The sequence below is a fragment of the Castor canadensis genome, chromosome 17 (assembly GCF_047511655.1).
Source record: "Castor canadensis chromosome 17, mCasCan1.hap1v2, whole genome shotgun sequence".
Taxonomy (NCBI): domain Eukaryota; kingdom Metazoa; phylum Chordata; class Mammalia; order Rodentia; family Castoridae; genus Castor; species Castor canadensis.
In genome coordinates this window covers 1,667,623-1,693,122 of record NC_133402.1, presented here as the reverse complement: position 1 = coordinate 1,693,122, position 25,500 = coordinate 1,667,623, and the positions used below count along the sequence as shown (strand labels likewise).

General features: G+C 54.8%; 2 protein-coding genes across 5 annotated transcripts; one reads left to right on the top strand and one right to left on the bottom strand.

The window, feature by feature from the left end:
- Nucleotides 1–4,363: 4,363 nt before the first annotated feature.
- Nucleotides 4,364–7,554, bottom strand: Npw (neuropeptide W). Its single transcript, XM_020169405.2, has 4 exons — nt 7,296–7,554; nt 6,981–7,108; nt 4,815–5,362; nt 4,364–4,579 (listed from the first exon to the last, which is right to left on the bottom strand). Exons 1-4 carry the CDS (start codon nt 7,552–7,554, stop codon nt 4,459–4,461), a joined length of 1,056 nt encoding a protein of 351 aa, XP_020024994.2. The 3' UTR covers nt 4,364–4,458.
- Nucleotides 7,555–12,503: 4,949 nt separating this feature from the next.
- Nucleotides 12,504–24,548, top strand: Znf598 (zinc finger protein 598, E3 ubiquitin ligase). 4 transcript variants are annotated; one of them, XM_020169381.2, is made up of 12 exons: nt 12,504–12,743; nt 19,003–19,115; nt 19,506–19,635; nt 19,908–20,119; nt 20,212–20,429; nt 20,969–21,086; nt 21,421–21,608; nt 21,771–21,843; nt 21,952–22,712; nt 23,163–23,313; nt 23,421–23,571; nt 23,650–24,548. In XM_020169381.2, exons 1-12 carry the CDS (start codon nt 12,522–12,524, stop codon nt 24,001–24,003), a joined length of 2,691 nt encoding a protein of 896 aa, XP_020024970.1. In that variant the 5' UTR covers nt 12,504–12,521; the 3' UTR covers nt 24,004–24,548. The 4 variants fall into 4 exon arrangements, with proteins under 4 accessions (XP_020024970.1, XP_020024968.1, XP_073916470.1 ...); XM_020169379.2 differs by having other exon boundaries at nt 12,515–12,743; nt 20,969–21,077; XM_074060369.1 differs by having other exon boundaries at nt 12,515–12,743; nt 21,970–22,712.
- The last annotated feature ends 952 nt before the right edge of the window (nt 24,549–25,500 follow it).

Genomic DNA, 25,500 nt, shown 5'->3' with positions numbered 1-25,500 from the left:
GCTCCCCACCCAAGCACAGGGTCCGCCTCTGGGCAGCATCCTGGGCTGTGGCCCCTTGGGTGTCCACACCCTACCAGCTGCCCCTAAAAGCCACTTAGGCCAAGGCTGGATGGCTGCTCCCCACCCCCACCCTCTCTGCAATTCCTGACTGATGCTACACAGGCTCCAGGATGGCTGGCCTCTTCCATCTGTCTGCCTGTCCAGAGGTTGCCTATCTGACCTGTGACTGGCTTTGCTGCACCCAGCCTGGAGCTGCTGCCTGTGGAGACTGTGAGGATGGGTGCAGACAATGGGCAGTGTGTCCACCGTATACCCCACAGGCAATACCTGCAAGGGCCTTGGGGGTCATCCTCCAGCATCCAGGACTACCTCCAGACCTTCCGGCTGCAGCTTTGTGGCCACGCCAGTGGACAGAGGTGGTGGGATGGGAAACCTCAGGCCAGGGGGTGAGGAAGGTAGGAGCACCGGGGCCCCTGAGTCAGGGGGCTTGGAGACCTCGTCCCACTCCATAGAGCAGACTCCTAATCAGTCTTTTTTTTTTTTTAATAGTGTATTTAGCTTTTTTTTTTGGCAGTACTGGGGTTTGAATGCAGGGCCTCACACTTGCTAGGCAGGCACTTTTGCAGGCACTTTTCCACTTGAACCACTCTACCAGCCCTTCCTAATCAGTCTTGTACCCTCAAAACTTCTGTCACTTTGGACTCAGCAGCATTCTCCTACCTGTGACCGAAGATGGGATAGGGACAAGATCAGTCTGGGGGAAAGAGACATGTGGTAACAACCAGGAGCCAGGAACAAAAGATGTGGCACAGGACACTGCAGTCAGAGTAATAGCAAAGGACTTCCCAAAGCAAAAAGGGAGCTGAAAAGTACCAAGAAAGTTCACAAGGAAATATCTTAAGAGTAACAAATGGCCTGGGTAACAAAGGAAGCAGTGCAGCACAGAGTGGGTAACAGCAACAGAACAAAGAAAGGCAGACAGAGAAGACAGAGGTGACCATTTCTCATAGGGTAGCAGAATTAAGTAAGAACCCGGGCACTGGTGTAATCCTAGCTGCTCAGAAGGCATAGATCAGGAGGACTGCAGTTCGAAGCCAGCCTGGGCAAATAGTTCCATGAAACCCTATCTCGAAAAAACCCATCACATAAAGAGCTGGCAGAGTGGCTCAAGGTGTAAGCTCTGAGTTCAAACCCCAGTACTGCAAAAAGAAAAAAAAAGTAGGAAGCACAGAAGTGTGGGGAGCCTAGAGCAGGACAGGTGGGGAAGGATGACATCACAGCCCCCAGCCAGCCTGAGACCCCAGATTGATGGGGCACTGACAGGTAGTGAGAGCCAGGGAGAAGGGCAAAAGATGCCAGCGAACCCCTGGAGGTGGGAACTGGAAAGGGGCTGGGGCTCCAAGTATGGAACAGGAAAGGTAAGAAGGGTGCCCTTTATTTTGCTAGTTCTTTGAGGAGTGGGGTGGCCTGGCCCCCAGGCCAGCAGCAGGTAGGAAGCTCAACACATGGGTAGGTCCCCCGCTTCACCCCACCTCTGCCAATTTGCTACCCAGTCAGGCTTCCTCTGCAACAGAAAGGCGGGACATACTAGTCCCACCTTTTCCTGGACTGTCTGAGGGCCCCCTAGGATGAAGGATTTTTTTCCCTTGTGTTCCTCTTGGGGCAAGGGGCTTTCCTCTGAGCATTGGACCTACATACCTCCTGCAAGCCCCCTCTCCTCACCCTGTAGAGGCTGAGGACCTTGTCTGGGGGCCAAGCCATTAGTCTGATGCGGGCAATGGCCCACAGCGTCCCGAGCGCTGCCTCCCTAATGGGCATTAATGGTCCAGCAGGTATCACCAGGTATAGATTAGGACCTTCTCTTTAGACTACACCACGCCTCCCTTTGGGTCACAAAATTGGAGCAGGAGGAACCAGCCCAACAGGAGAGAGATCAGAGACCCAGATGAGAGAGGGAGAGAGGAGAGAAAAGGCAAGGACCTGAAAGCGAGGAGGGGCAGAAAGGAGAGGCAGGAAATTCGCCTTCCCGGAGGATGGGCGGCCCGGCTCCGTCCTCCCCGTCCTTGGCCCCGCCCTCGCCCCCGCCCCGTCGGAGGTGCGCGTCAGTGGCTGTACACTGCAACAGCTGCAGTGCAGCGCCACCTGGCGGGAATGGGTGGGATTGCGTCGTCCCACACATTAAGGGTTTAGACGATCCTAAACCCAATGTCTCTGCTTTGGATTTGAACCAGTTCTGCATGGTGGGATTGGGATGGAGCTGATTCCCTGGGTCTGGTTACGCTGCGGGAGCATAGGGATGCGTGCCCTAGGGAGGGCAAAGAAGCCCTGCCTCTGTCTAGCACCTAATCAGCCTTGCCCTTTCAACCTTGGACCTGGCACCCATCTCTCTGGTTGAGGTACTTCCTGGCAACCTCATAAGTGTCCCCAGCACTTTTGACCAAACATTTGCGGACCACTTATCTCCAAGCGCTGGCAAGAACTGGGTAAACATTGCTGAGACCCAGGGAAACTGGGGTTTGTGTACCTGAGCAAGGGAGCCCAGGGTTAGGGCAGTCCCTGGAGGAACATTTAATCAGCCTAGGGCCCTGGAGCCCTCCTGCAGGGTGGGAGCTCTAAACTCTTCCTGCAGGTTGGAGTCCAGGACTCATGCAGGATGGAGCAGGGGGTAGGGAAGGGGAGAGAGCAATGACCCTTTGATACAGGTCCAACCCTGTGATCATGGAGCTTGTCCTGTAGGCAGTATGAAATCCTGGAGGTGTTGTGCATTTGGGTGACAAGCTCAGGACACCGATGTTTTGAAAGGTCAGGTTTGTTGAGGTCATAAGTGGGGGAGTGGGTTTGGAGAGAGGAAAGTGGATCCACGTGAAGGGTCTATGACATCTTCCCCCAGTAGAAAACCCTGGTTGGGCTGTGGAATTGAGGTCAATAAATTGAGGGTCCATAAAAATTGGGGGCCAGTCATCAGTGCCCCACACTTGTAATCCTAGCTACTTATGAGGCAGAGACCAGAAGGATCACAAATCAAAGCCAGCCCAGGCAAACAGTTTGAGAGATCCTATGTCGAAAATACCCAATACAGGGCTGGAGAAGTGGCTCAAGTGGTAAGAGCACCTGCCTAGCAAGCATGAGGCCATGAGTTCAAACCCCAGTACAACAACAAAAATACAAAACTGGGCTGACGGAGTGGCTCAAGTGATAAGAGTAGCTCAAGTGGTACAGCACCTGCCTAGCAAGTGTGAGGCCCTGAGTTCCAACCCCAGTGTTGCTAAAGAAAAAAAGAATTGGGGGTAGGATAAAAAGGACCACTTACATCTAGGGGCCAACTAGGGAGGAGTACACACCCAGGAGAACAGAAGAAACTGCCAGAGTGAGGCCACAAACCTGGGGCCACTGTCCTCTGACCTTGCTGAGTGGTCCTACAGGAAACCTTAAAACATGGCCAAATGAGGGCTCCAAGGGTAGATGGCCATAAGGCATGGTGACAGGGTAGTTGGAGGTCCATGGCCATTGTGACAGTCCATGGCCAGACTAGGGCAGCTTGAAGAGGAAGCAGAGCAGAGGGGCCCAGACATTTGTGGAAAAAACTGGAAGGGCCCCTGGTGGAGGGAGATCCCTGTTATTCAAAGTGGCAAGGTATGCATTTATGTGGGGGCTGAAAACAACGACTAGGAATGCAGAGGGGGATAAAAGGTGGCGGGTCCTTGAGGCGACATCAGGGGGCCAAGGTTTGTGGGGGGGGAGGGAGGGGGGGTCTTTCCTCCCTAAAAGGGGAGTGGAAGCCTTTAGTCCAGGGGAGGGAGGGTGTTCAAGGTGATCCAGGCTTGAAATTAATGCTGGGAGTCAGGCATAGTGGTAAACGCCACCTCCAGGCTGGAGTAGAAAGGTTACCAGTTTGACAAAACAAAACAAAAATGATGGGAGATGGGTGAAAGTCTGGGTGGGCTGCCTGGACTGGAGGCAGGGCTCCCAATGAAGGGAACATTTGCCATAGCCTGGACAGAGGGCCAAGTGAGGGCACCTGGTGGGGCTGCTGCTCAGCAGGTTCTCCCTCCTGATACAGAGGTCTGCCTTGCCTCTCCTGGCAGGAGTCCATGGGGTGAGTCTCTGGGGTCTGGTCTGATGATCTCATCCAGAATAGGAGGTGGTGTCCTAGTGGAGAAAGGACCCAGACCCTAGCAGAGCCTCTGCTGTGCTCCACCCATTCTGCCCCCAAGGACAAAGACTGCTGCAGCTGGTGAGGGTACCCCCCCTTCTTCTGATCAGGGAGGGGTCTCTTGACATTTGCCAGGGCGTGGGTGCAGCTATGTGCGCCCTGAAGCTAGACGCAAAGTACACAGAACGGAGGAAAAGGGTCACACGCGGGGGCGCAGGAATCAAGGTGGTTTTATTGACCACACGGCCAGGCCTGACAAGAGCTGCAATCTGCGCCACCTGTAAGCAGCAGCGACTGCTCCTGAGTCAGGCACCAGGGCGCGGCGGATCGGGGACGCTCTCAGGGTAGTACAGGAGCCTGACGAGGGCCAGCGAAGGCGGTTTGCGCAGGGGCCATAGCTGGGCTAGAGACGTCTCTCCGAAGGCTCTAGAAAGAACAGAACAGTACTCTGAGGAGGGGGCCGAGAGCCCTCCCCTACCATTTCCAGGCTGCAAGGGTAAAAACTTCCCGGGAGAAAGCAAGCCTTTCTCGAGTCGCAGTTGGGGATACAAGGGCTGAGCAGGATCCCCTGTGCGCGCGGACGGGCTCAAGGACTGAGAGCTCCCGAGACCCCCCCTTGCCCACTGCCATCCAGGCCTCCCTGCCCACTACCACGGCTTACCTGGCCGACCCCGTTAAGGTCCAGGAACTGGAACCCAGCCGCGACTCGGGTACGGGCGCCGGCTCGGAGGCGCGCGGTCTCCGGGGCGCACGGACGGGGAGCCCTGCCCACGAGCTCCTGCGTCGCGCCTCCCACAGCTCCTGCACCCGCGATGGAAGCAGAAGGAGAGAGTTGGAGGCCGCGGGCCGTGGGGTGAGGGTATCCGAGGCGAGAGGCCCCGCGGCTGCGCGCAAGGTGCGGCGCCACAGGTAGGGCGAGCGGCGCAGCCCCATGAGCAGGCCGGCGGCGCGGCCCACCGTGTGGTAGCGGGGACTCGCCACGTGCTTGTACCAGGCGCCGGCAGGCAGCGGCAGTAAGAGCAGAAGCAGCAGCAACGCCAGCAGAGGCCGGCTCGTAGAAGCCCCCGGCCCCGGGCCCCGCACTCCCGGGATTCGCGCCAGCGCGCTCACGTCGAGGGCCCCCCTCCCCGGCGAGGCGGGCCAGGAACCGGGTCTGCTGGGTCTGTGAGCGCGGCAGAATCGGGGCGTTTGGGAGTCAGAGTGCTGGGGCTAGAGGCGAGTCGTTGGCCCCAGGCGGGTCCTACTATAACCGTTCGGTAGCCCCGCCCCGGCCCGCCCCCTTGGTACTTGCTGGGCTCCCCAAAGACAGGAGGAGGAGTGCAGAAAGCAGAGGGAATCCAGGCTGCTGGGAGCATCTCACTGAGTGGGCCGCTGGCTAGAACTGCTCTTGAGGCTCCTTTGGGAGCGCCCCTGCTGACTCCACTCGTTGTAGTGTTCTTTCTCTTCCCCGAGGAGTGGAAATGCCGAGGAGGAACTCATGGTACCAAGATCTCAGGGCACAAGGATGGGGCAGAGCTCCTGAAGTGGAGTACTCCCAGAGTAAGAGGAGGCTGGCAGGGTTCCAATGCGGTAACACAGGAGAGTTAAGTGGGCCACACTGAGGGCTGTCCCTTGTCCTGCCTAACACAGCCCTCAAATTGTTTCACCATCCCATTCCCCACTGCAGGATGGATGCTCAGAAGCCCCACCTTTGGCCACATGGAGCCATCCCTGAGATGGTTTGTGGTTCCCCAAATCCTCCAGAATAAAGAGGGAGCCCCTCCTGACACTCTCAGCTCTAGCTTGGCAGGATGGAACCATACTAATCTCTAGTACCTTCTCTGTCTGTGGTCATCAACCCCCCTCCCTCAGACCACTTTCTCCAGCCAATCTCAATTTTGGGGGGCTCTTAACTGACAGCTGTCATTTGCCTACCTCTGTACTATGAACATTCTTCCCTTTCCTTTATACATGACAAACTCCTACCCATCTTTTAGGACACCAAGGAAATGGCCTGGTCTGGTCAGTGCCCCAGAGCGTCCTTCCATGTCTGGCTGTAACAGTACCCTCCACAGGGCAGGGCTTGATGCAGTACTTTTTTTTTTTTTTCTTTTTAATTTCACCTCATGATGTTATTGTCTTCGTAACAAAACAAAAGATGGAGCTTAAAGCTGGGTCACTTGCCCCCTTCTCTTTTATCTCCTCCCAGTTCAAAATGTTTGCATCCCTTCCTAGCCAGTGTTCTCTTAGGTCTGCAGTGAGCTCAGCACAACCTTCTTGGTAGGTTTAGCACTTCAGTTCTTAGAAAGGCAGGGCACATTCCTTTGGTTTTGCCTTTCTTCCCCCAGACAGTTGGCTTAGTCTGCCCACCATAGCCATTCTGCCTCCTGTCATAATGCCATGATCCCTGGGCCTACAGAGAATCCTTGTCCTTCTCGTCCTGTGTCACTTTATGAGGCCAGTGCTTACCACACTTTTTACAGAAAGTCCCCTGAGGTTTAGTAATGTTAACCGTGATTACAGGAGGGCTATCAGCACTGAAAGAAGAGACAAATTCTTTTGTGATTCCCCAACCTAGGGTGAATCTGGCCATAAGAATAACTAGATCCCTGCATCCCCAGCAACCAGGCCATTGTGGGGTCCCCACTAGGTCCCAGACACTAGGGATCTTGTTTGTTTGGGATCATCATGAAATGTCTTATTTTGATCTTAAAAGAAAAAAAAGTGCCATGAGGGCTGAGGTGGGCAGAGGAAGTCACCCTCTCCTGAGGCAGGAAGGCCCTGAAGATTCTGGCAACCCCCTCAATAGGACTGGAACCAGCAGCAGCACTCCCCTCAAAGGCCCCACCCAGAACCCAGGAGAAGCTGACCCTGGAGCCTGGTAGCTCTCAAATCTGACTCCTAGCTTGATGGTGGTGGTTGTAGGGGGAGGCAGCAAGCCCACAACCTTGCCTTCCTCGATTTCCTCCTTTGAAACTGGGGATAGTAATAGCGGTCACTTTATCGTCTTGTGGCATTAACAATCCCGTGGTGGTGCCTGGCACCCAGGAGGCGCTGAGTACTTGTGGCTAGGATCCACTGCCAATGTTGCGGAGGCTGACCAACCCCCAGCCTGTAGGGGAGAACACTTGGATGGGGTGGGTAGCGGATGCAGAGGGAGGACCGCGGGGGCCAGGCGAGCGGCGCGCGCTGAGATCCGCCCCCGCCGCGCTCCCTCGGGGCCCCTTGGCCTCGAGAGCCGCCTGGAGTGGGCGGTGGGCGGGCGACGCGGCACGACGCGGGGCACAGCGGGCCGCCGGGTCCCCTGGCTCTGGCTGCCCACTCTGGCTCAGGGACTCTCCAGCACTCCAGAGAGTGGGGCGCCCCCTGGAGGTGGCCCGGGGAACGCAAAGCCGTGTGAAAACAGATTGATTGTGGTTCATGCTGGGAGGAGGTCCTTTGGCACTCAGAAAATTGAAGTAGAGCGTGGATAAAACTAAAAAAATGCAATGCTGCACAACAAAAGAAGCCCGAGAAAGCATGGCTGCCTCGAACACCATCAAACGGGTCCTCTGTCCTTGTAGTTACAGCAGGGGAGTGAAACTATTAGGGTGCAGGGGAAGGAAGGATAGAGGGCACAAGCAGAGAGGGAGGGGTGCCCACTAACTCGCAAAGGCTGACAGTGGGAGCCCAGGGTTGGGTTAGGGGAGCGAGCACAGGATTACCCCCAGATCAGCCCAAATCAGGCTGCAGAGGAAGGGCTCTGTGCCCTGGGCCTAGCAGCCCATGGCAGCAGACCTCCTTGCTAGGGCATGCCTCTCACTTCCTCCACAGAGTAGGCCCTCTTAGAAAACGTCTGATCCGGCCTGTGGTGTGTCTCATAATATGTGTGTGTGTACACATACATACCAGAAGCAGGGCTCAGTTATCCTTGACAGTTTCCAGTTCTACACCTCAAGGCTGTCCATCAGGTCCATTCTGGTCTGCCTTATACAGCTGCTCCCAGGTGACCTCTCCCCCTGTGGATATGACCAGCTTGTCTGGCTCTGCTGATCCTCCTACCTTCATGAACAGTACAGAAATGCCACAGTGAGGGCTGAGAATGTGGCTCAAGTAGTAGAGTGCCTGCCTAGCAAACACAAGGTCCTGAGTTCAAACTCATACTGCACCACCCCAAATGCTGATCAGCTGACCTTAATATAAACAGCTGGGTGCCGGTGGCTCATGCCTGTAATCCTAGCTACTCAGGAGGCAGAAATCAGCAGGATCAAGGTTTGAAGCTAGTCCCAGCAAGAGCTGACAGAGTGGCTCAAGGTGCAGGCCTTGAGTTCAAACCCCAGTATAGCAAAAAAAAAGAAAAAAAAAAGAATATAAATAGAGTCTACAGAATTACCCAGGCAGGCAGGCCCAAAGTGCTCATGAGGGCTCTTAAGTGGGGCCACAAGTGCAGAATTAGGGGAGCCTCAAGCAGCTGAAAAGGGAAGAGGCTCTCCTGGGAACCAGTAGAGGGAATGCAATGCTCTTGACTTTGACTTTGGCTCATTCTGAGCATTCTGGACTCATGAACTTCAGAACTGTAAGATAATAAGCCTATGCTGTTTTGAGCTTGTGGTTTCCTTCTACTACCACAGCCACAAGGAATTAGTGTGCTATTAGATGCCACTAACTCCCGCCTCATGTGAAAACCAAAAAAATGCCTCCAGACATAATCTCTGGGGGGAAGGGGAAAATTGCCCCCAGTTGAGAACCAGTGACTTATAAGCTATTCTTTTTTTTTTTTTTTTTTTTGAGGTACTGGGGTTTAAACTCAGGGTCTACACTTTGAGTCACTCCACCAGCCCTTTTTTGTTAAGGGTTTTTCCAAGATAGGGTCTCGTGAACTATTTGCCTGGGCTGGTTTCAAACAAAGATCCTCCTGATCTCTGCTTCCTGAGTAGCTAGGATTGCAGACACAAGCCACTGGCACTGGGCATGGTATTTTTGATTTACTCATTTTAGGCATCAAATGGCTTTCTACTTAGTACAGCTTTGGCTCTCTTGCAGCCCAATCACTCAACGTTTCTTCCCTCCCTCTTCCTAATATGATTTTATCACAATTTTTGCTTAAATCATTAGCCAGTGTCTACTTAGTAAGTACTATGTAAATATCCTCAGCTGAACCAGTGTCCTCTTTACATTCCTTTCTCTTAGAGAGCTACCTTATTTTTCTTTGCTTGCTTTTCTATATACCAAATTTTCTATTTTTCCTAAATGTACCAAGAGATGTTAGAATTCCTAATGATAACATTTCTAGGTCTCCAAGAATATAAGGTAACCCCATCAGTTCCACATTTATAGGGGAGTTCTCCCACTGAGAGCCAACAGACTTCTGCCACAGTGCCACAATCTGGGTCTCCACTCTCTCAGCATCTGCAGAGGCATCACCTGCTAGTTCCTTTCGACTTCCACCTGTGTTGAAGTCCATTTCCTGGATCCCAGGGCTTCCTCCAGTGTGTGCTCCCTAAGTTTGGAGAAGAAAACGCTCTGGTAGTTCCAGCTTCCAGTATTTCAGGATTATAAATCCACTGTCATTATGATTTTCTTGGTGGTACTAGAGATTGAACCCAGAGTTTGTAGCATGCTAGGCAAGTGCTCTACCACTGAGCTATGTCCCTAGCCTCATAATTCTCTCTTTTTTTTTTTTTTCTTTTTTTGCGGTACTGAGGCTTGGACTCAGGGTCTTCACCTTGAGGCACTCCACGAGCCCTTTTTGTGATGGGTATTTTCAAAACAGAGTCTCTATTTGCCCAGGCTGGCTTCAAATCGAGATCCTACTGATCTCTCCTCCCAAGTAGCTAGGATTATAGGCGTGAGCCACCAGCGCCTGGCTACAATTCTGATATTTGATCCTTCTTGTAGGTTTTTTCAGGGCTTTACACTTGCAAAGCAAGCGCTCTGCTGCTTGAGCCACACCCCAGTTCATTTTGCTCTGGCTGTTTTGGAGATGGGATCTTGTGAACTATTTTCCCCAGGTGGCCTTGAACTGCAATCCTCTCGATCTCAGACTCCCAAGTAGGATTACAAGCCTGAGCCAACAGTGCCCAGCAGTTTTTCTCCCTCCTTACTCTTCTTTACTCTCTGCCCCTGACACTTTTGAGCTTTCCTGATCTTTTTTCTTTTCTTTTTTTTTGGTGTGGTTCTGGAGTTTGAACTCAGGGCCTTATGCTTTTTTTCAGATAAGTCTCACCCTTTCTGCCCAGGCTGACCTGGCAATCCTACCTATGCCTCCTGTAGTTGGAATGACAAGTGTGACACCTGGCTTGTTGGTTGAGATGGGGGGGCTCACTTTTTGCCCTAACTGGCTTTGAACCATGATCCTCTCAATCTCTGTCTACTGAGTAGCTGGGATTACAGGCATGAGCCATCACACCTGGTCAGGGTTTCAGGATCACTGACTTATTTCCAGGGTCCTGGTATATCATGAAGTTATATATGAGGGTCCTTTCCCATATGAAGACTTTTGTCCTTCAGGTCTGGTATTGCCAAATTAGCTCTTCAATAATGTGCTCCCTTCTTTTTCTTTTCTTTCTCTTTTTGGGTGTGTTTTGAGATAGGGTCTTGCTATGTAGCCCAGGCCTCAGGGATTACAGGAATAAGCCTTGACACCTAGTTGTAAGAGCTATTTCTTGCTCTGATTGTTTTGTGGTTGTTACTGTTGTCTAGGACGTCTCTCTCTCTCTCTCTCTCTCTCTCTCTCTCTCTGGAGTTTGAACTCAGGGTTTCATGCTTGCTAGGCAGACATTCTACTGTTTGAGCCATACCCCCAGACCAGAACATCTTTTTCTGTGAACATCAAATAAAATTCTTTCTATTTGCTTTGGCTCTCTGGGTGTGTCTGTTATGGTCTGTTGTCCACTCTGAAAGCTCTCCTCATGAGCCTGCAGGACCCACAGTGCTAACTGAAAGTTCTTTTCCTGAAAGAACTTGCAGAATGATGGAATGCTGGAGAGTGGATGCATACCGGGCAGGTGTTCACTCCCTAATGGAGTGGAGGTGGTCAGTCTCTCCAGTGGAAAACCTTCCAGTTTCCTGCTGAGAGTGAGGTGGACATAGGACCCAGTGGGGAGGAGGATCCAAGCCCGCAGCTCAACGCATGGATGACTTTCATAAACTCCTATTTGTGTGCACTGGCTTCAGCCCATCTTGATGCTTCTATGAGTGAAACTTCTCATTGGGGTACCCCAGAGGGCCTTAAAATGCTCTTCAAATGAGTCACCATTCTCCTGTGATTTCAAGATGATTTGTATCTTTCACTAGCTGCTCTCTACTCCTGCTTTTTGTGGTGGTGGATTAATAACTTGCAAAATTCCTTCATAGTCCTTTAGTGAGGTTTTGTGATGGTGAGACAACATCTGCATGCAGTCCGTGTGCCATTTTGTTTCATGGGTACGGTCACCCCAAGTTTTGCAAATGAGGAAGTTACCAGCTTCAGTGACCTAACCAAGATTACTAGCTAGTATGTAGCAGAACTGGAGTTCCAAGCTCATTTCTGTCTCATTCTAAGTCCAGGCTCACTGCACCTCTTTTCTAGAAGGCTTCTGATCAGCACCAGCTTCCCTTCATGGAAAAGTGGGGGGGAGCCCCCCCACTGCAGAAACCTGAAGCCCCAGGACTCACCACCCTGGAAACATGCCCAGCTTTATATGCCCCACTCCTAACAGAACATGGGGTCCCTTCTCCAGCATGACTAGGTGAGGCTGTTCTTGTCGCAGGTGGTGAGTACATGACAAAGTTGCTAAATTTATTTACTTACTTATATGTGTTTTGTGATGTTGGGGATGGAACCCAAGGCTTTACCCATGCTGGACAAGCGGTTTATCACTGTGCTGCACTCCCAGCTCAGGTTGCCTGATTTAGTAAATAAAAATACAGGACATCCAGTTATATTTGGATTTGGAATAAAGAATAACACCCCGCGGAGTGACTGCCTAGCAAGCGTGAGGCCCTTAGTTCAAACGCCAGTACTGCAAAAAAAGAAAAGTATATACTAGGAGTATAGCCCATCAGTATTTGGGCAAAACTTACACTAAACTTACACTTACCACTATTCATGGTTTATGTGAAACACCGGGAGCCCTGTGCTTCCTTCGGCGTCCCTAGCCTTAGGGCCCCCAGTAGGGATAGCACGGAGCAGCTGCGCTCTGGCCGGGAGGGCCGAGGTCCTCCTGCGCACCGACGCAAGCTAGAGTGCCTGGTGCCAGACACCACTCCAGCCAGCGTCAGATCAGGGCGGAAGTCGCGGCGTGCACTTCCGCCGGGGGGAGCGGTTGCCGGGAGGGAGGCGGTGACGTCACCGGAAGGGGCGGGGCCCCCGGAGCCCAGGCCGCGCCGCGCCGCGCCGCGCCGGCCGGGAGGGGGCCGGAGCCGGGCCATGGCGGCATCGGCGGGCGCCGAGGGGCGGCGCGCGGCCCTGGAGGCGGCGGCGGCTGCAGCGCCCGAGCGAGGCGGCGGGAGCTGTGTGCTGTGCTGCGGCGACCTGGAGGCCACGGCTCTGGGCCGCTGCGACCACCCTGTGTGCTACCGCTGCTCTACCAAGATGCGGGTGCTGTGCGAGCAGCGCTACTGCGCTGTGTGCCGCGAGGAGCTGCGCCAGGTGCGCCGGCGGGCCGCTCGGCGGGGCGCGGGGCTCGGTGGGAGGGAGTGGCTTTGACTTCCCGCTGTCCGGCCCCGGCCTGGCGGCGCCGGCTCCCGTCAGAATCCTGGGGGCCGTCGGGGCGGGGTCCGACCACTGGGCCGCCTGGCGCCTGGCGGCTGGAAGCGGCTGATCTGGGGGAGGAGGAGCGATATCCGTGGGGATGGAGCCTGGGGACTTTCCCGTGTGCCCTGGCCGCAGAGAAGGGCAGAATCAGGTCAAGAGCGCCCTGACTTGCCCATCTGTGGGTATTCATTCCTCTGGGGTGTCCACTGGGAAGAAGGGAGACAGGCACGCGAAACCTCTAGAGGCAGTGTGCCCTGAAAGAGTTAAACTGTGAGCATGTCCAGTCCAGCTGGGCTTCTGGGCCCCATTGGGGGCCCTGAGATGGTCGTTTTCGTTTGTAGAGTGGAATTGATGCTGGGACTGACTCTTCCAGATGCCTGACTGGGGTGGGGATCAAAATGTTGGGACGTTTTCTTCCTCGTGCTAGTTCCAGCTTTGGAGCTGACTTCCGGATCGGAAAGGGGATGTTTCTGACTCTGTCTAGACTTGGAAGCCCTGGAGGGATCAGAGGGCACATGAAGCTTTCCCCCACTCTCGCAGCAATGCCAGCTGTTGCGGAGCACATCCTGCTGGACTTCCCATCTGTTTGCTTCTAGCATTGTGAAATTCTGGTTTGTTCATGGAAAGCTTTGGTTGGTGGCATCTGCCAGGGAATCTGATTTTCCTCTCCTTAGAGATAAGGCAGAGACAGCAGTGTTGAGGAATCAATCCATCCCTCCTTCTTTCCTCTCTCTCTATCTCTTTTTTTCCTTCCTTTCTCTTTTCCTTCTTTTTTGGCAGCACTGGGGTTTGAACTCAGGGCCTCGTGCTTGCTAGGCAGGCACTCTACCACTTGAGCTACTCCACCGGCCCTCTCTTTTCTTTTTTGATGGGGCTGGGGTTTGAACTCAAAAAGCTTGCAAAGCAGGCGCTCTACTGATTGAGTCTTTTTTTTTTTTTTGATCCCTGGGGTTTGAACTCAGGGCCTCATGCTCGCTAGGCAGGCATTCTTATCCCTTGTGCCACTCTGCCAGCCCTTTTTTGTGATGGGTTTATTTGAGATAAGGTCTCCTGAAATCTTTGCCTGAGGTTGTCTTCAAAGGTAGCAAGTATGAAGCCCTGGATTCAAACCCCAATGCTGCCAAAAAAAAAAAAAAAGTCAAGCTACAGTCCTCTTCTCTGACTCCTGAGTAGCTAGGATGGCAGGCCTGAGCCACTAGTTCCTGGCTTTTTTTTTTTTTTTTTTCCTTAACGTGAAAGGAACCAAAGAGATGGTGGAATTAATGAGCATTTCTGGGCATCTATTCTGTGCCCTATTGGGAAAAGCCTCTGGAGATGCTGATAGTCTGTAAGGTAGTGAAAGGAGGCAGACCCAGACTGGGAGCCATCAGAGGTGCAGGAACAGTCAGAGAAGCCTTTGACCTGTGGTTTACTCAGAGTGCACTCCTGGCCTTGCTGGAGCCTGTCTTGGAGATGGAACTCTCAAACAGCCAAGCTTCTTCACACACCTGTAGCTTCCTTCCAGGAAGGAAGGTGCTGTGGAGGCCTGGCTTTGGGTCTCAGAAAGTGAGTGAACACCCATGTATGGCTACTCTAGCCAATGTCTGCCATCTCTCATTCCAAAGGGTTCACGCCCTCCAGATCTGTGGCAGGGACTGTTGACGTGAGCTGTCAGCTGGCCCTGGCTGGGGTGTGGTTTGGCATTGGGCACTCCTCACCATGCCTGGGCTTCCTCTTGGGCCTGCTCTGCATTGCTGGGCAGGATGGAGGTTGTGAGAATTTTGCTGTTTGGTGAGATGACCCTTCCCAGCTCAGCTTGGTCTTCTCTTCTCCGTCCATCCTGTTTCCCCTCCCATTTGTGAACTTGTAGCTTCACCTAGCCCTTCCTAGTCCCTTGTTAAGTCCCGCAGTATCCTCTGATATGTCATGTGTCCCTCTGATGTTTTTTGTGTCCATGCTCGCTCAGGAATCCCAGGTGACCTCAATCCCCCAACCCTGCTCCTGCTTTTCTCTCTCTTAATGAGAATAGCTATGTGAAAATGTGGGGGAAAGTGTGCTAAGATGCTGTGTGGCACAGGCAGGCTTCCTTTGCTGGATAATTCTGTACGCCTTGACCTTCCCCTTGTAGGCCCCAGGGTGGGGGCTGGGAACGCCAGGAAGCAGATGCAGCACAACCCTGCTGCTGTTGGTCAGGCAAAGAGCCAGGGCAACCTGGACTTCGTGGAAGGCGCTCAACATGGAAGCTGAGGAAGGCTCCCATCCTCAGCTCCCACTGGTGGGAGGCAGTGGAGGCACTGCTCTTAGTGAAGCACTTCAGTGAACGTGGTTTTCACGGCCCTGGGGTGATGTCCCCCACCCCTTGGGGTTTCTTGTCTTCCTCTGGATGCATCTTTTTCATCAGCCACTTTAAGCAGTTTGTGTCTTGCTTTTCACCTTGTCCTGTCCCTGCTTTTGTCATAGGAGTCCTGATGGGGCTGCAGGCCACCCAGTGCAGCCACACCCCATTCTTACAGGCAGGAAGTGGGAGGAGAGTGCTGAAGGCCAGCCCAGGGTTACCCCAAGGCCTAGGTCGGAGGGCGGGACCTGATGACTCAGGTGGTATTCTTATGTTGTTATTGCTCCTTCCTGACATCCTGGCCTTTCTGTAAAGTTATCCCTGCTCCTGTCCTCACCTGGTCTCCTTGGGATTCTGGACTCTCCAGGAGTGACCCCCAGTTGCCCACATTGTACTCACTTCCCATCCCTGAGGCCTCCTGCTTCTAGGTCTGGCTTCACCATTTCTTTCTTACTGGTGCTTGTTGTCCCACCTACTCTTTTGTCCTCTTCTTTTTTTGGGGGGGGAGGGTGTTGTGAAAGGGTCTTGTTATGTAGCCCAGGCTGACCTTAAATTTGAAGTCCTATTTCAGCCTCCAAAATACTGGAATTATAGGTGTACACTCCCTATGCCTGGCCTCTTCATTCTTTACTGAACACCCATTGCATGCTGAGAGTGGGGAGCAGTAAGGCCCCCAGGCAGACACCTACACTTGTTCCTGGGAGCCTTGTGGGGACCACTTGTTCCTGAGTAGCCTCTTACCCCTCTGTCTCTTATTTTCCTTGGGGACTGACCTGCCTATTACCGTGGCTCACTTAGGAGTGCCTTTCCCCATTGATCATTTGCTGCCTAGATCACCCCAGGGTTGTTCATAATAGCACAGTCTCATGTCCCTGCCTGGCTTCAGCTCTGTCCATGGACCTATGACCCTTGCCCGGGGGTGATCTAGAGCTGCCACCCCCTATCTCCTTATTTCCTTCTCTTTGCAGCCCCAAGCTGGCCATCTCCCATTAACCTCCATGTTCCTATGTCATGGGCCTGGCTACCATGCCCTTGTGCTTTTCCTTGTCCAGCTACTTACCTCACCCTCTTCTGGGGACAGGGACACTGGGCATACCAAGCTGACTGCTGTGCCATCATCGTTCATCAAGTCCAGACAGCCAGTCCTGGTCTCCTGGGACAGGTCTTCCTGTCTGTTTCCCAAAGCCTTGGCTCCAGCCACAATTAGCATTTCCCTGCTCCCTGCCTTGCAGCTCCAGCAGACTTAGCCTTCGACCTGCATTGCCCATGACCCCTTTCCTAAGCCTTTTTTTGTTCTTCCTGTCCCTTCATGAGCCAACCTCATGCCCTCTTCCCCGTCTCAGGGATGCCCAGTTTGGGTCACCCTCACCAGACTGCTCAGAAAGAATGAACACCCCTGGGTCTCCTGTGCTTTGGGTGCCTGTCCCCAACTGCTTTGCAGATGGACCTTCCATCCAGACTGAACTCAGTGGCCCCTTGAGACCACCCCGCCATGCACCTGCTACTTGCACTTCTTTAGTTCTGTGGCCTCAGTAGCACGAGGTCAAGCAGGCCTGGTTTCCCTGCACATGTACCTCAGTCCTCTTGTCAGCCTGTCCCAGACCCTTCATGAGGGGCACTGCTGGCTCCTGATCCTGCCTTGTTCCAAGCTCTGCTCCTGGCCTCATGGTATCCACAGAGATGTCCTGTGGGTGTACAGTAGGCTGTCATGCTTGGGCATGGATGCCACAGTGCGGGGTGGTGGCAAGGACAAAGGAGTCACTCTCTTCAGCAGTGGCCTACCACTACCTACACAGAGGTGGCTCCTGGGGAGACCACAGTGGAGATGGGTGCTTAGGGACCCATGCCCACAGTCCCAGAACAGATGGGCCTCCTCCATGGCAACCCAAAGTGCCACCCAGAGTGGATCTGAATGCACAGCTGAGAAGAGGGTGCTGGAGTGGTGGCAGTGATGGGGGCGTCCCTGGCACGGCTTCCTCTGGGGAAGGAAGTCGTTCCTCCACTGTGTCTGTTGGGCTTGGATGCTTTTTGGCAGCCATGGGGAGTTTCCTCCAGCTGCTCTCCTGGCCGCCTTGAAAGGGAGCTAGGTTCCTAGATCTGCTGCCTGTGCTGCCTCAGAGAAGCCAAGTGTGGATGTGGCCCCTCCTTGGTGCCTACAAGGTCCTGTAGTTCCTTCATGGGGGATCTTATGCTCTGTGTCCTAGCACACCCTGAGTGGCCCATAGCTGTGTTTGGCTGCTTACTGGGCTCTAGGCTGGAGAGGCATCCTTGGAAATTGTTGGAAGGCAGAGCTGGTCGAGAGCTTGCCCAGGGAGGCAGATCACAGAAGAGACCAGCACAAGATCTGGGGATTTTGCCCACATGAAGGGCCTGGGGAGGACTGCCAGGGAACGAGAAAACTGGGGGGAACTGTGGAGGGGCAGAGGGGTCCATGATGAGGAAACCCTGCTGTAGAGTCTGCAGTCTTGGTGAATTGGGCCTTTGGGGCAGAACCGTGACTCCTATTTAGAAGATGGTCTTGGGCGTGCAGCTGGAGATGAGGCACCTGCTGCCTGGGGTTTTCATCTGGCACAGGACAGAGTGGGACAACCAAATTTGTTGTGCCTAGCCTTGCCAGATGTGACAGGAGGAAAGGCCTGCTGGACCACAGTGCTTTCCACAAGCGGCTGGCCAGGCTGGTGGAAGAGCAGGTGTAGGTCCTCTCTCCCAGACCCTCCAGGGAGCCAGCTTTAGTCATCCTGCTGCTGGGGGCGGTACGTAGCATGTATGGTGGTCACTCTCCCTGGCAGATCTGAGCTGCCCCAAGTTCATGTTCATTCGGGTCCCAAAATCCTCCCTTGGCCGAGCCTAAACATAACACATGACATTGACATATCCCTTCCCATGGCAAGGACATCCCCCTGGATGTGCTGGTAAGGCTTCAGAGCCACTCTCAGGGCTGAGCTGAAGTGCAAGACCAGTGCCAGTCTTGAGGGGGCAGTGGCAGGGAGAAGACAGCTGTGTCTTGAGCCAGGGAGAGGCCTGATGGTGAGGGTCACTGTGGGACTTGGAGTACTAAAGGTCCTCACCGGAAGGTCTTCATAAAAGAGGGAACCCTCAAGGGAGCAGGGGGAGGCCTGAGACTGTAAGGGCCCTGGGCCACACCAGGAGCATGGGGACAAGGGTTTTGTCATCTGACCATAATCTAGTGCCCCAAGTGTGCAAAAGGGCAGAGTAGGCCAACAGCCTTGACCCCAGACCTTACAGGAAGAGACAGGAACAGGTTCTTCTGGCAACCAGACTCCAGCAGATTCCGGAGACCCCAGAAACATGGGCTTTGCTGTGTGTGCATGACTCATTCCTGGGCCCACACAGCCCACAATAACAGGAGGAGCTACATGGCTATGGCTGGAGTGGTCAGCTCAGGATGCCAGTCCTTCGAGAGCCCTTCTCCATTGGCATAATGGAAATGGGGGGGCTGCAGTCAGGCCTTAAAGCAAGGTCACCTGATGCATGCTAAGCTGGTAGCATTCACTGTTTCCTTAGCTGCTTCCTGGAACATATCCCTCTCCTCCTCCTCATGCAAGCTGTTCTGTACTCAGCCTTACCTCCCCTTTGATCCCTGTTCCTACACCTCCTAAGGCTGTGCTGGAAGCATGGCTGCCCACTGGTGGAGAATCTGGGCATCACATCCGTGCCATCATCTCTTACTGGTAGCTTGTGGTGAGGCGAGGAGGCCCAGATCCACTGGGGAGCTATGGCTGCCGACACTTGTTGGGACCTTGAGCTCCTCCTCTTCCCTGTCTGTGCTGCATCCTTGGCCATCTCATCCAGGCCCTGCTCACCACTGTGTCTCACCAGGTGGTCTTCGGAAAGAAGCTCCCTGCTTTTGCTACAATTCAAATCCATCAGCTGCAGCATGAGAAGAAGTACGACATCTACTTTGCAGATGGAAAGGTGTTTGCCTTGTACAGGTGAGGGAACCTCAACCTGCAGCAGTGTCTGCAGCTGCCTGTGTCTGTGTGGCCCTCTGTAGTGGGGATGGGTGTGTCCTTTTCACTTCCTAGTATTGGTGGGTGGGGACAGTGTGGCACAATGGACATCAGGATCAGGTCCTCCTTGGGTTGGCTGTGTGATGTGGGCTGACTGCCTTTCTTTTCGGACCTCAGACTCCTCTTCTATAGAGCTCCTAGTTCTACTGGCCCAGAGCTGGAACCCACAGCCTTGGACCCCAGGCCCTATGTGCCCAGTCATTTTCTCCCTAACATGGGATCAGTTTCCCACACCAGGGCCTGGTGCATGGCCCTGCTCTGGGAGGTGACGTTGAATGCATAGCATGGTTGGTGGCTATGGTGTCTCCCCAGGCAGCTGCTGCAGCACGAGTGCCCACGGTGCCCTCAGCTGCCACCCTTCGGCCTCTTCGGGGACCTGGAGCAGCACATGCGAAAGCAGCATGAGCTCTTCTGCTGCAAACTGTGCCTCAAGCACCTCAAGGTGCGCCTGCCCTGGGGACCCCCGGGTTAGATCAGGCAGCCACTTGGGCTTAGCCATTCGTGCCTCTGGCCTATCAGAGACTGCTAGGCTCCCCCCAGAGAATTAGGCTACTTGTGCTTGGGCTGGGAGGGACTCCTAGTGGCTGGGTTTGCCAGGCTTTGGTGGGCTCTGGGGTGGAACTGACACCATCAGGGCCCTCTCCTTGTGGGCTGGTGGGAGGAGGCAGGAGACCCGGAGTCCCCACCCTGTGTCCAGCCCCATGTTCTCTGCAGATCTTCACTTATGAGCGCAAGTGGTACTCTCGCAAGGACCTGGCTCGGCACCGCATGCAGGGCGACCCTGACGACACGTCACATCGGGGACACCCACTATGCAAGTTTTGTGACGAGCGCTACCTGGACAACGATGAGCTGCTGAAGCACCTGCGCCGCGACCACTACTTCTGCCACTTCTGTGACTCAGATGGGGCCCAGGACTACTACAGGTGGGAGGGCCGGGGCTGCTGCAGGGGTCCCCAGGACCATCTGGGAGTGGGGCAGGCAGTCTGGGCCCCTGCTGACACCCCGACTCCCCCAGCGACTACGCATACCTGCGTGAGCACTTCCGGGAGAAGCACTTCCTGTGTGAGGAGGGCCGCTGCAGCACAGAACAGTTCACACATGCCTTCCGCACTGAGATCGACCTAAAGGCGCACAAGACAGCCTGCCACAGCCGCAGCCGTGCAGAGGCACGCCAGAACCGCCAGATCGACCTTCAGTTCAGTTTCGCACCAAGGCACTCACGCCGGAGTGAGGGTGAGCCTGGTCCCCAGGCAGTCTCCAGAGTCCATGGCAGCCAGCGCCTGCTCTAGAGACCTCAGACCCAAGTCCAGATCCAAATCCCTGCATTCGCTAGGGATGAGGAAGGTACCCACTGAGCCTCTTGTCTTTTCACCTATCCCACAAGCCCTGAGCACTTGAGCACGGTTGTGACAAGGAGCATTTTGCTGCCCACCTCCTGTGAGATCTTGCACCTGTGATACTGGGGTTCCTGGAGCTCTTTCCTGCATCAGGAGGCTGTCATTGAGGGCCATCTCTGTGTCTGTTCCACCCCCAGTCTGTGGGGCCTAGTCCCTTGTCATTGAGCTGCTTGCCCTGACTTGGATCAAGATTGTAGAGGTCACAGCTGCTGTGAATTCTGCAAAGTGCCTAGGCCTTTCATGGGGCTGTGGGGGTGGGGAAGCCTTTACCATGCAGGTGGTAGTGCTGGTCTTAATGTGGCCTGGACAGCAGGCCTGTCAGTCTTGCTGCCCTGCCAGGGCCTGGTACAGTGACAGGCTGTGTGCTGACTGCAGGGGTTGTCAGTGGTGAAGACTACGAGGAAGTGGATAGGTACAACCGCCAAGGCCGAGCGGGCCGGGCCAGCGGGCGTGGAGCCCAGCAGAGCCGCCGAGGAAGCTGGAGGTACAAGAGGTGGGAGGACTTGCTTGCCGCTGACGTTCTCCTGGCACCACCCCTAGGTGGTGGCAGTGGCCAACAGCTGAGCCAGGAGTAGACATTGGGTCAGGGGGCTCTGGTCAGAGTTCCTAGGGTCCTGAGGGTGGCAACAGAGTCTGTCCTCAATGGGCAGAATTTTCTTGCTCTTTCCTCTAGTGTTAGCCAGAGGCCAGGACCTGGGGGTGGTGGGGTGGTAAGAGGACCTGTATCACTCAGATCTGTGCAGTTGTACTAGGCAAGGCCCTCAAAGCAGGCATGCACCCAGGCTCTGCCTGCCTTACCCAGCCTGAAGCCACCCTCTCCATCCCAGGGAAGAAGAGGACCGAGAAGTGGCAGCTGCCATCCGGGCCTCTGTGGCTGCACAGCAGCAGGAAGAGACTCGCAGGAGTGAGGACCGGGAGGAGGGTGGCAGGCCCAAGAAAGAGGATGCAGCAGCCCGGGGGCCTGAGGAAGCCCGTGGCCCCCGGCGACTGCCCCGGACTCAGGGAGAAGGCCAAGGTGAGTCAGGCCCACCTGCTAGTAGCACTGCCTAACCTGGGAAGGGAGCGTGCAGCTTCTGCCCAACACAGTGCCCAGGACTCTCAGTGCCCTCCTTCTACCTCACCCTGAACCCCCAAGTGCATCCTCAGTGTACGACCAGGCTCCTTTCATGTCTTGTAGGTCCCAAGGAAGCCTTGACAAATGGGCCCATAAGCCAAGAAGCCTGCCCAGGCACAGCAGCTGCCCCTCCGAGGTTTGTATGTGTGTGTGAACTGGGGTGAGGGGATGGCATCTATGGTAGGTGGGTTTGGATCCCTAAACCTAGTGAGCCACTGACCAGCTCTCTCCTCCATGGACTCAGCATTCTCCTACAACCTAGGCCGAAGCTCAAGGATGAAGATTTCCCCAGTCTCTGTGCCTCTCCTTCCTCCTGCTCAGCAGCAGCCACCCCAGGCTCTGTTGGGTTGGCACTGGCGTATCCCGGTCCCACCAGGGGCAGGAACACCTTCCAGGAGGAGGACTTCCCAGCCCTGGTGTCTTCATCATCCAAGCCTAGTACTGTGCCTCCCAGCCTCATCTCTGCCTGGAACAGCAACTGTAGCAAGAAGGGGGCTCCACCTACTACAGGGGCCCTAGCTGCAGGTGGGAGCAGCCAGCCCCCCAGGAAGGCAGGAAAGGGGAGCAGGGGCGGGCGGAAGGGCGGCCCGCCCCCTGCAGATGAGGAGGAAGGCAGTGGCCTCACTGTGCAGGAGCTACGGAGTGTGCCCACCACAGTGGCTGTCTCCTCCCTGTTGGGGTCAGCTTCTACCCAGAGCTCCAGCAAGGTCAGCAAGAAGAAGAAGGTGGGCTCTGAGAAGTCTGGGGCCACTTCTCCCCCACTGCTGCCCTCCAGCCATACCCCAAAGTCCCCTGGGGCTGAGCAGGTCCCTGAAGTCCCTTTGAGCAAAGCTGAAGGGCCAGTAGCTGTCATCGTCAATGGACACACAGAGGCTCTGGCACGGAGCACCCCCAAGGAACCTCCTGGGCTCCCAAAGCCCCTGGGGCCCCTCCCCTGCCCTACACCCCAGGAAGACTTTCCTGCGCTTGGAGGCCCCTGCCCACCCAGGATGCCTCCTCCCCCAGGTATGAGTGCCCAGTGTTGCCTAGTTCCTTGGATGTCCGAGAAGGGCTGGGGTAGTAGGGTCAGGCTGGATCCCAGGGGCAGCAGCACAGCCTGGGGTGTGGGGTGTAGGGCAGGGTCCCAGCTGTCAGAGGTGCAGGAAGCCTGTCTCCTGCTGCCCAGCTTCCTCAGCAGCCTTGGCCCAGTCTAGGCACAGGTGACATTATCCCTGACCCATGGAACCTTGAGCCCCCACTTAACCTCTCCATGACATGGGCCTCATAGTGTCTTGTAGGGTTGAGGCACATGAGCCGTAGTGCTGCATGGTAAGCCTGCCAGGTTGGGGTGCTGGCTCTGGGCCTGCTGGTGGGGGGAGGGTGGCCGTGGACAAAGGCTGACCTAGTGGGCTGAGTAGCCTGAGAGAAACTGAGGCAGCAGGAAGGTCCACCTTTGGATCTTGTACCACCCTGTAGGCTTCAACACTGCAGTGCTCCTGAAGGGCACACCGCCCCCACCCCCACCAGGCTTGGTGCCTCCACCCAGCAAGCCACCCCCTGGCTTCTCCAGCCTCCTGCCTGGCCCCCACCCAGCCTGTGTCCCCAGCCCTATCACCACCATGAAAGCGTAAGTGGAGTGGGCTGCCTGGCCACCTGCTACTGGGGCCTGGCAGAGGGATGCCCTGTTTAGGTCACCCCAAAGACTGAAGCCTCCTCATCATCTCCTGACCCCAGACCTAGGCTGACACCCACACCACGGACCTACTTGGTCCCCGAGAATTTCCGAGAGAGGAACCTACAGCTCATCCAGTCCATCAAGGACTTTCTGCAGAGTGATGAGGCTCGCTTCAGCAAGTTCAAGAACCACTCAGGGGAGTTCAGACAGGTGAGGCATGGCCAGGATTGGGAGGCCAGCCTGTCTTGCCTGGGCTGGGAGTAACTGGCTATGGTTCTTTGGGAACAGGGGATGATTTCTGCAGCCCAGTATTACAAGAGCTGCCGGGACCTACTCGGGGAGAACTTCCAGAAGATCTTTAGTGAGCTCTTGGTGCTGCTGCCAGACACAACCAAGCAGCAGGAACTGCTGTCTGCACATGCTGATTTCCGCAGCCGTGAGAGGCCACCAGGTGCCAAGTCTAAGAAGAATAAGAAGAGCGCATGGCAGGCCAGCACTCAGCAGGCAGGCCTGGACTGCTGTGTGTGCCCCACCTGCCAGCAGGTGCTCGCACATGGTGATGTCAGCAGCCACCAGGCACTGCACGCTGCTCGGGACGATGACTTCCCCTCTCTTCAAGCCATTGCAAGAATCATCACGTAGCTCCTGCCAGTGTGGGCAGGAGTAGTCACACCTGTGCACCTCCTTTCTCCTTCCTTCTTCCTCCTGGCTGCTAGGCAGCCAGGTGAGGCCAGGCCTGCCAGTGGGTCAGTAGGAAGGTACACTGTGTTGTCATCAGCACATTGTCACACAGACGTTCCATCCCCTGCTCAGCAGTGGGCCAGTCTTGGTTTATATTCTTGTGTTTTTGGAAGGTGCCAGGGGAGTGAAAGGTTGGGATGCAGGGACCTGAGCCTGTGGTCACAGCCGAAGGCCACAGTGGCCCAAAGCAGGCCCTCCTGAATCGAGCCTGCAGCCCCCAGAGCTGAAAGCTATGGGTCCACTGGTGCTGGAGTCAGATGTTGAGTGTGTTGTGTAAACAATTGGCTGTTTCGTAATCCAGAACGTTCCAGATTAAAAGCAGACACAAAATTGTGCTACTTGAAGTTGAATCTTTTTATGAGACAAGCTGAATCTGGGATCTCAAATTGCCTCTGACCTTTTATAAGACAGTTTATCTTCAAATAAATTTATTTTGCAGTACTGCACATAGCTGGTGTCCTGAGTGTCTGCCTTCTGAGTACACCTGAAGCTGGGGCACTGAGGCCCACAAGATACCACAGCACCGGGGTTGGCCAGCGAGTACCAGAATGGAAAAGAGCCTGCTGGGGAGAGCTGGGCAGCTGGGGTTTGCTCTCAGGGAGAGTCTGCCAACTCAAGACCCCATGTTGGGGGTCTGACACTGCTGAACCTTGGATCAGACATGGTTATGCCTGGCAGAACACTTGAACACCCAGTGAAACTGCCTTGCAAGTACAGGGGTATGATGAGCTGGGGGCATGGCTCAGGTGGTAGCACATCTGCCCAGCAAGGGCATATCCCTGCGTTCAAACCCAAGTACTGCCGACACAAGTGGATGGAGAGGGGACAGAGACTGAGTTTATGTCAGAGGCCAAGGAAAGAGCTGTTAAAGGTAAACTCCAAGAAGACACATTTAGAAACAGCGGGGGCATAGCTGAAATATTGTAGAGAATAATTTGTGCCTAATTACTTGGATCTGGTATTGGGGGGCAGCAAACAGATAAACGGTAGGAAAAAAGACCTGCACTCAGCCACGTTCATATTAGACAAAAGGTCCTTAGATCAGAAGAACCAGATGTTTCCAAAATAACCAGGAAGCTGGGAGTGGTGGTACACGTCTGCAACCTCAGCAGCACTCAGGAGACAGAGACAAGAGGATAAAGGATCTGAGGCCAGCTTGGGCTACAAGCAGAGACCATGTCAAAAATAATACAATAACCAGAAAGGGGCAACGTAGCGAAGGGCCAAGGTCACTGGACAGCAGAGGGGCCTGGCAAGACCACATGGCTGCACTGGCACCACACACCTGAAGCTGAGGACCCAGTGGCACTCATGCATGTCCCCTAGGTGGCTGTGCTTGGGCTCACTAGATGATAGTGTTTACCTCCACTGGGCTGGGTGGAAGACATCTGCAATCCC

Coding starts and splice junctions, on each gene's coding strand:
- Npw (XM_020169405.2), bottom strand. CDS start 7,554: ATGAACCACAATCAATCTGTTTTCACACGGCTTTGCGTTCCCCGGGCC. Junction 5,363..6,980: donor CAGCTTCTCCTGGGTTCTGG/GTGGGGCCTTTG, acceptor ACTCGCCTCTAG/CCCCAGCACTCTGACTCCCA. Junction 4,580..4,814: donor ACCTTAACGGGGTCGGCCAG/GTAAGCCGTGGT, acceptor TGTTCTTTCTAG/AGCCTTCGGAGAGACGTCTC.
- Znf598 (XM_020169381.2), top strand. CDS start 12,522: ATGGCGGCATCGGCGGGCGCCGAGGGGCGGCGCGCGGCCCTGGAGGCG. Junction 12,744..19,002: donor GCCGCGAGGAGCTGCGCCAG/GTGCGCCGGCGG, acceptor GTGTCTCACCAG/GTGGTCTTCGGAAAGAAGCT. Junction 21,844..21,951: donor ACAGCAGCTGCCCCTCCGAG/GTTTGTATGTGT, acceptor CCATGGACTCAG/CATTCTCCTACAACCTAGGC.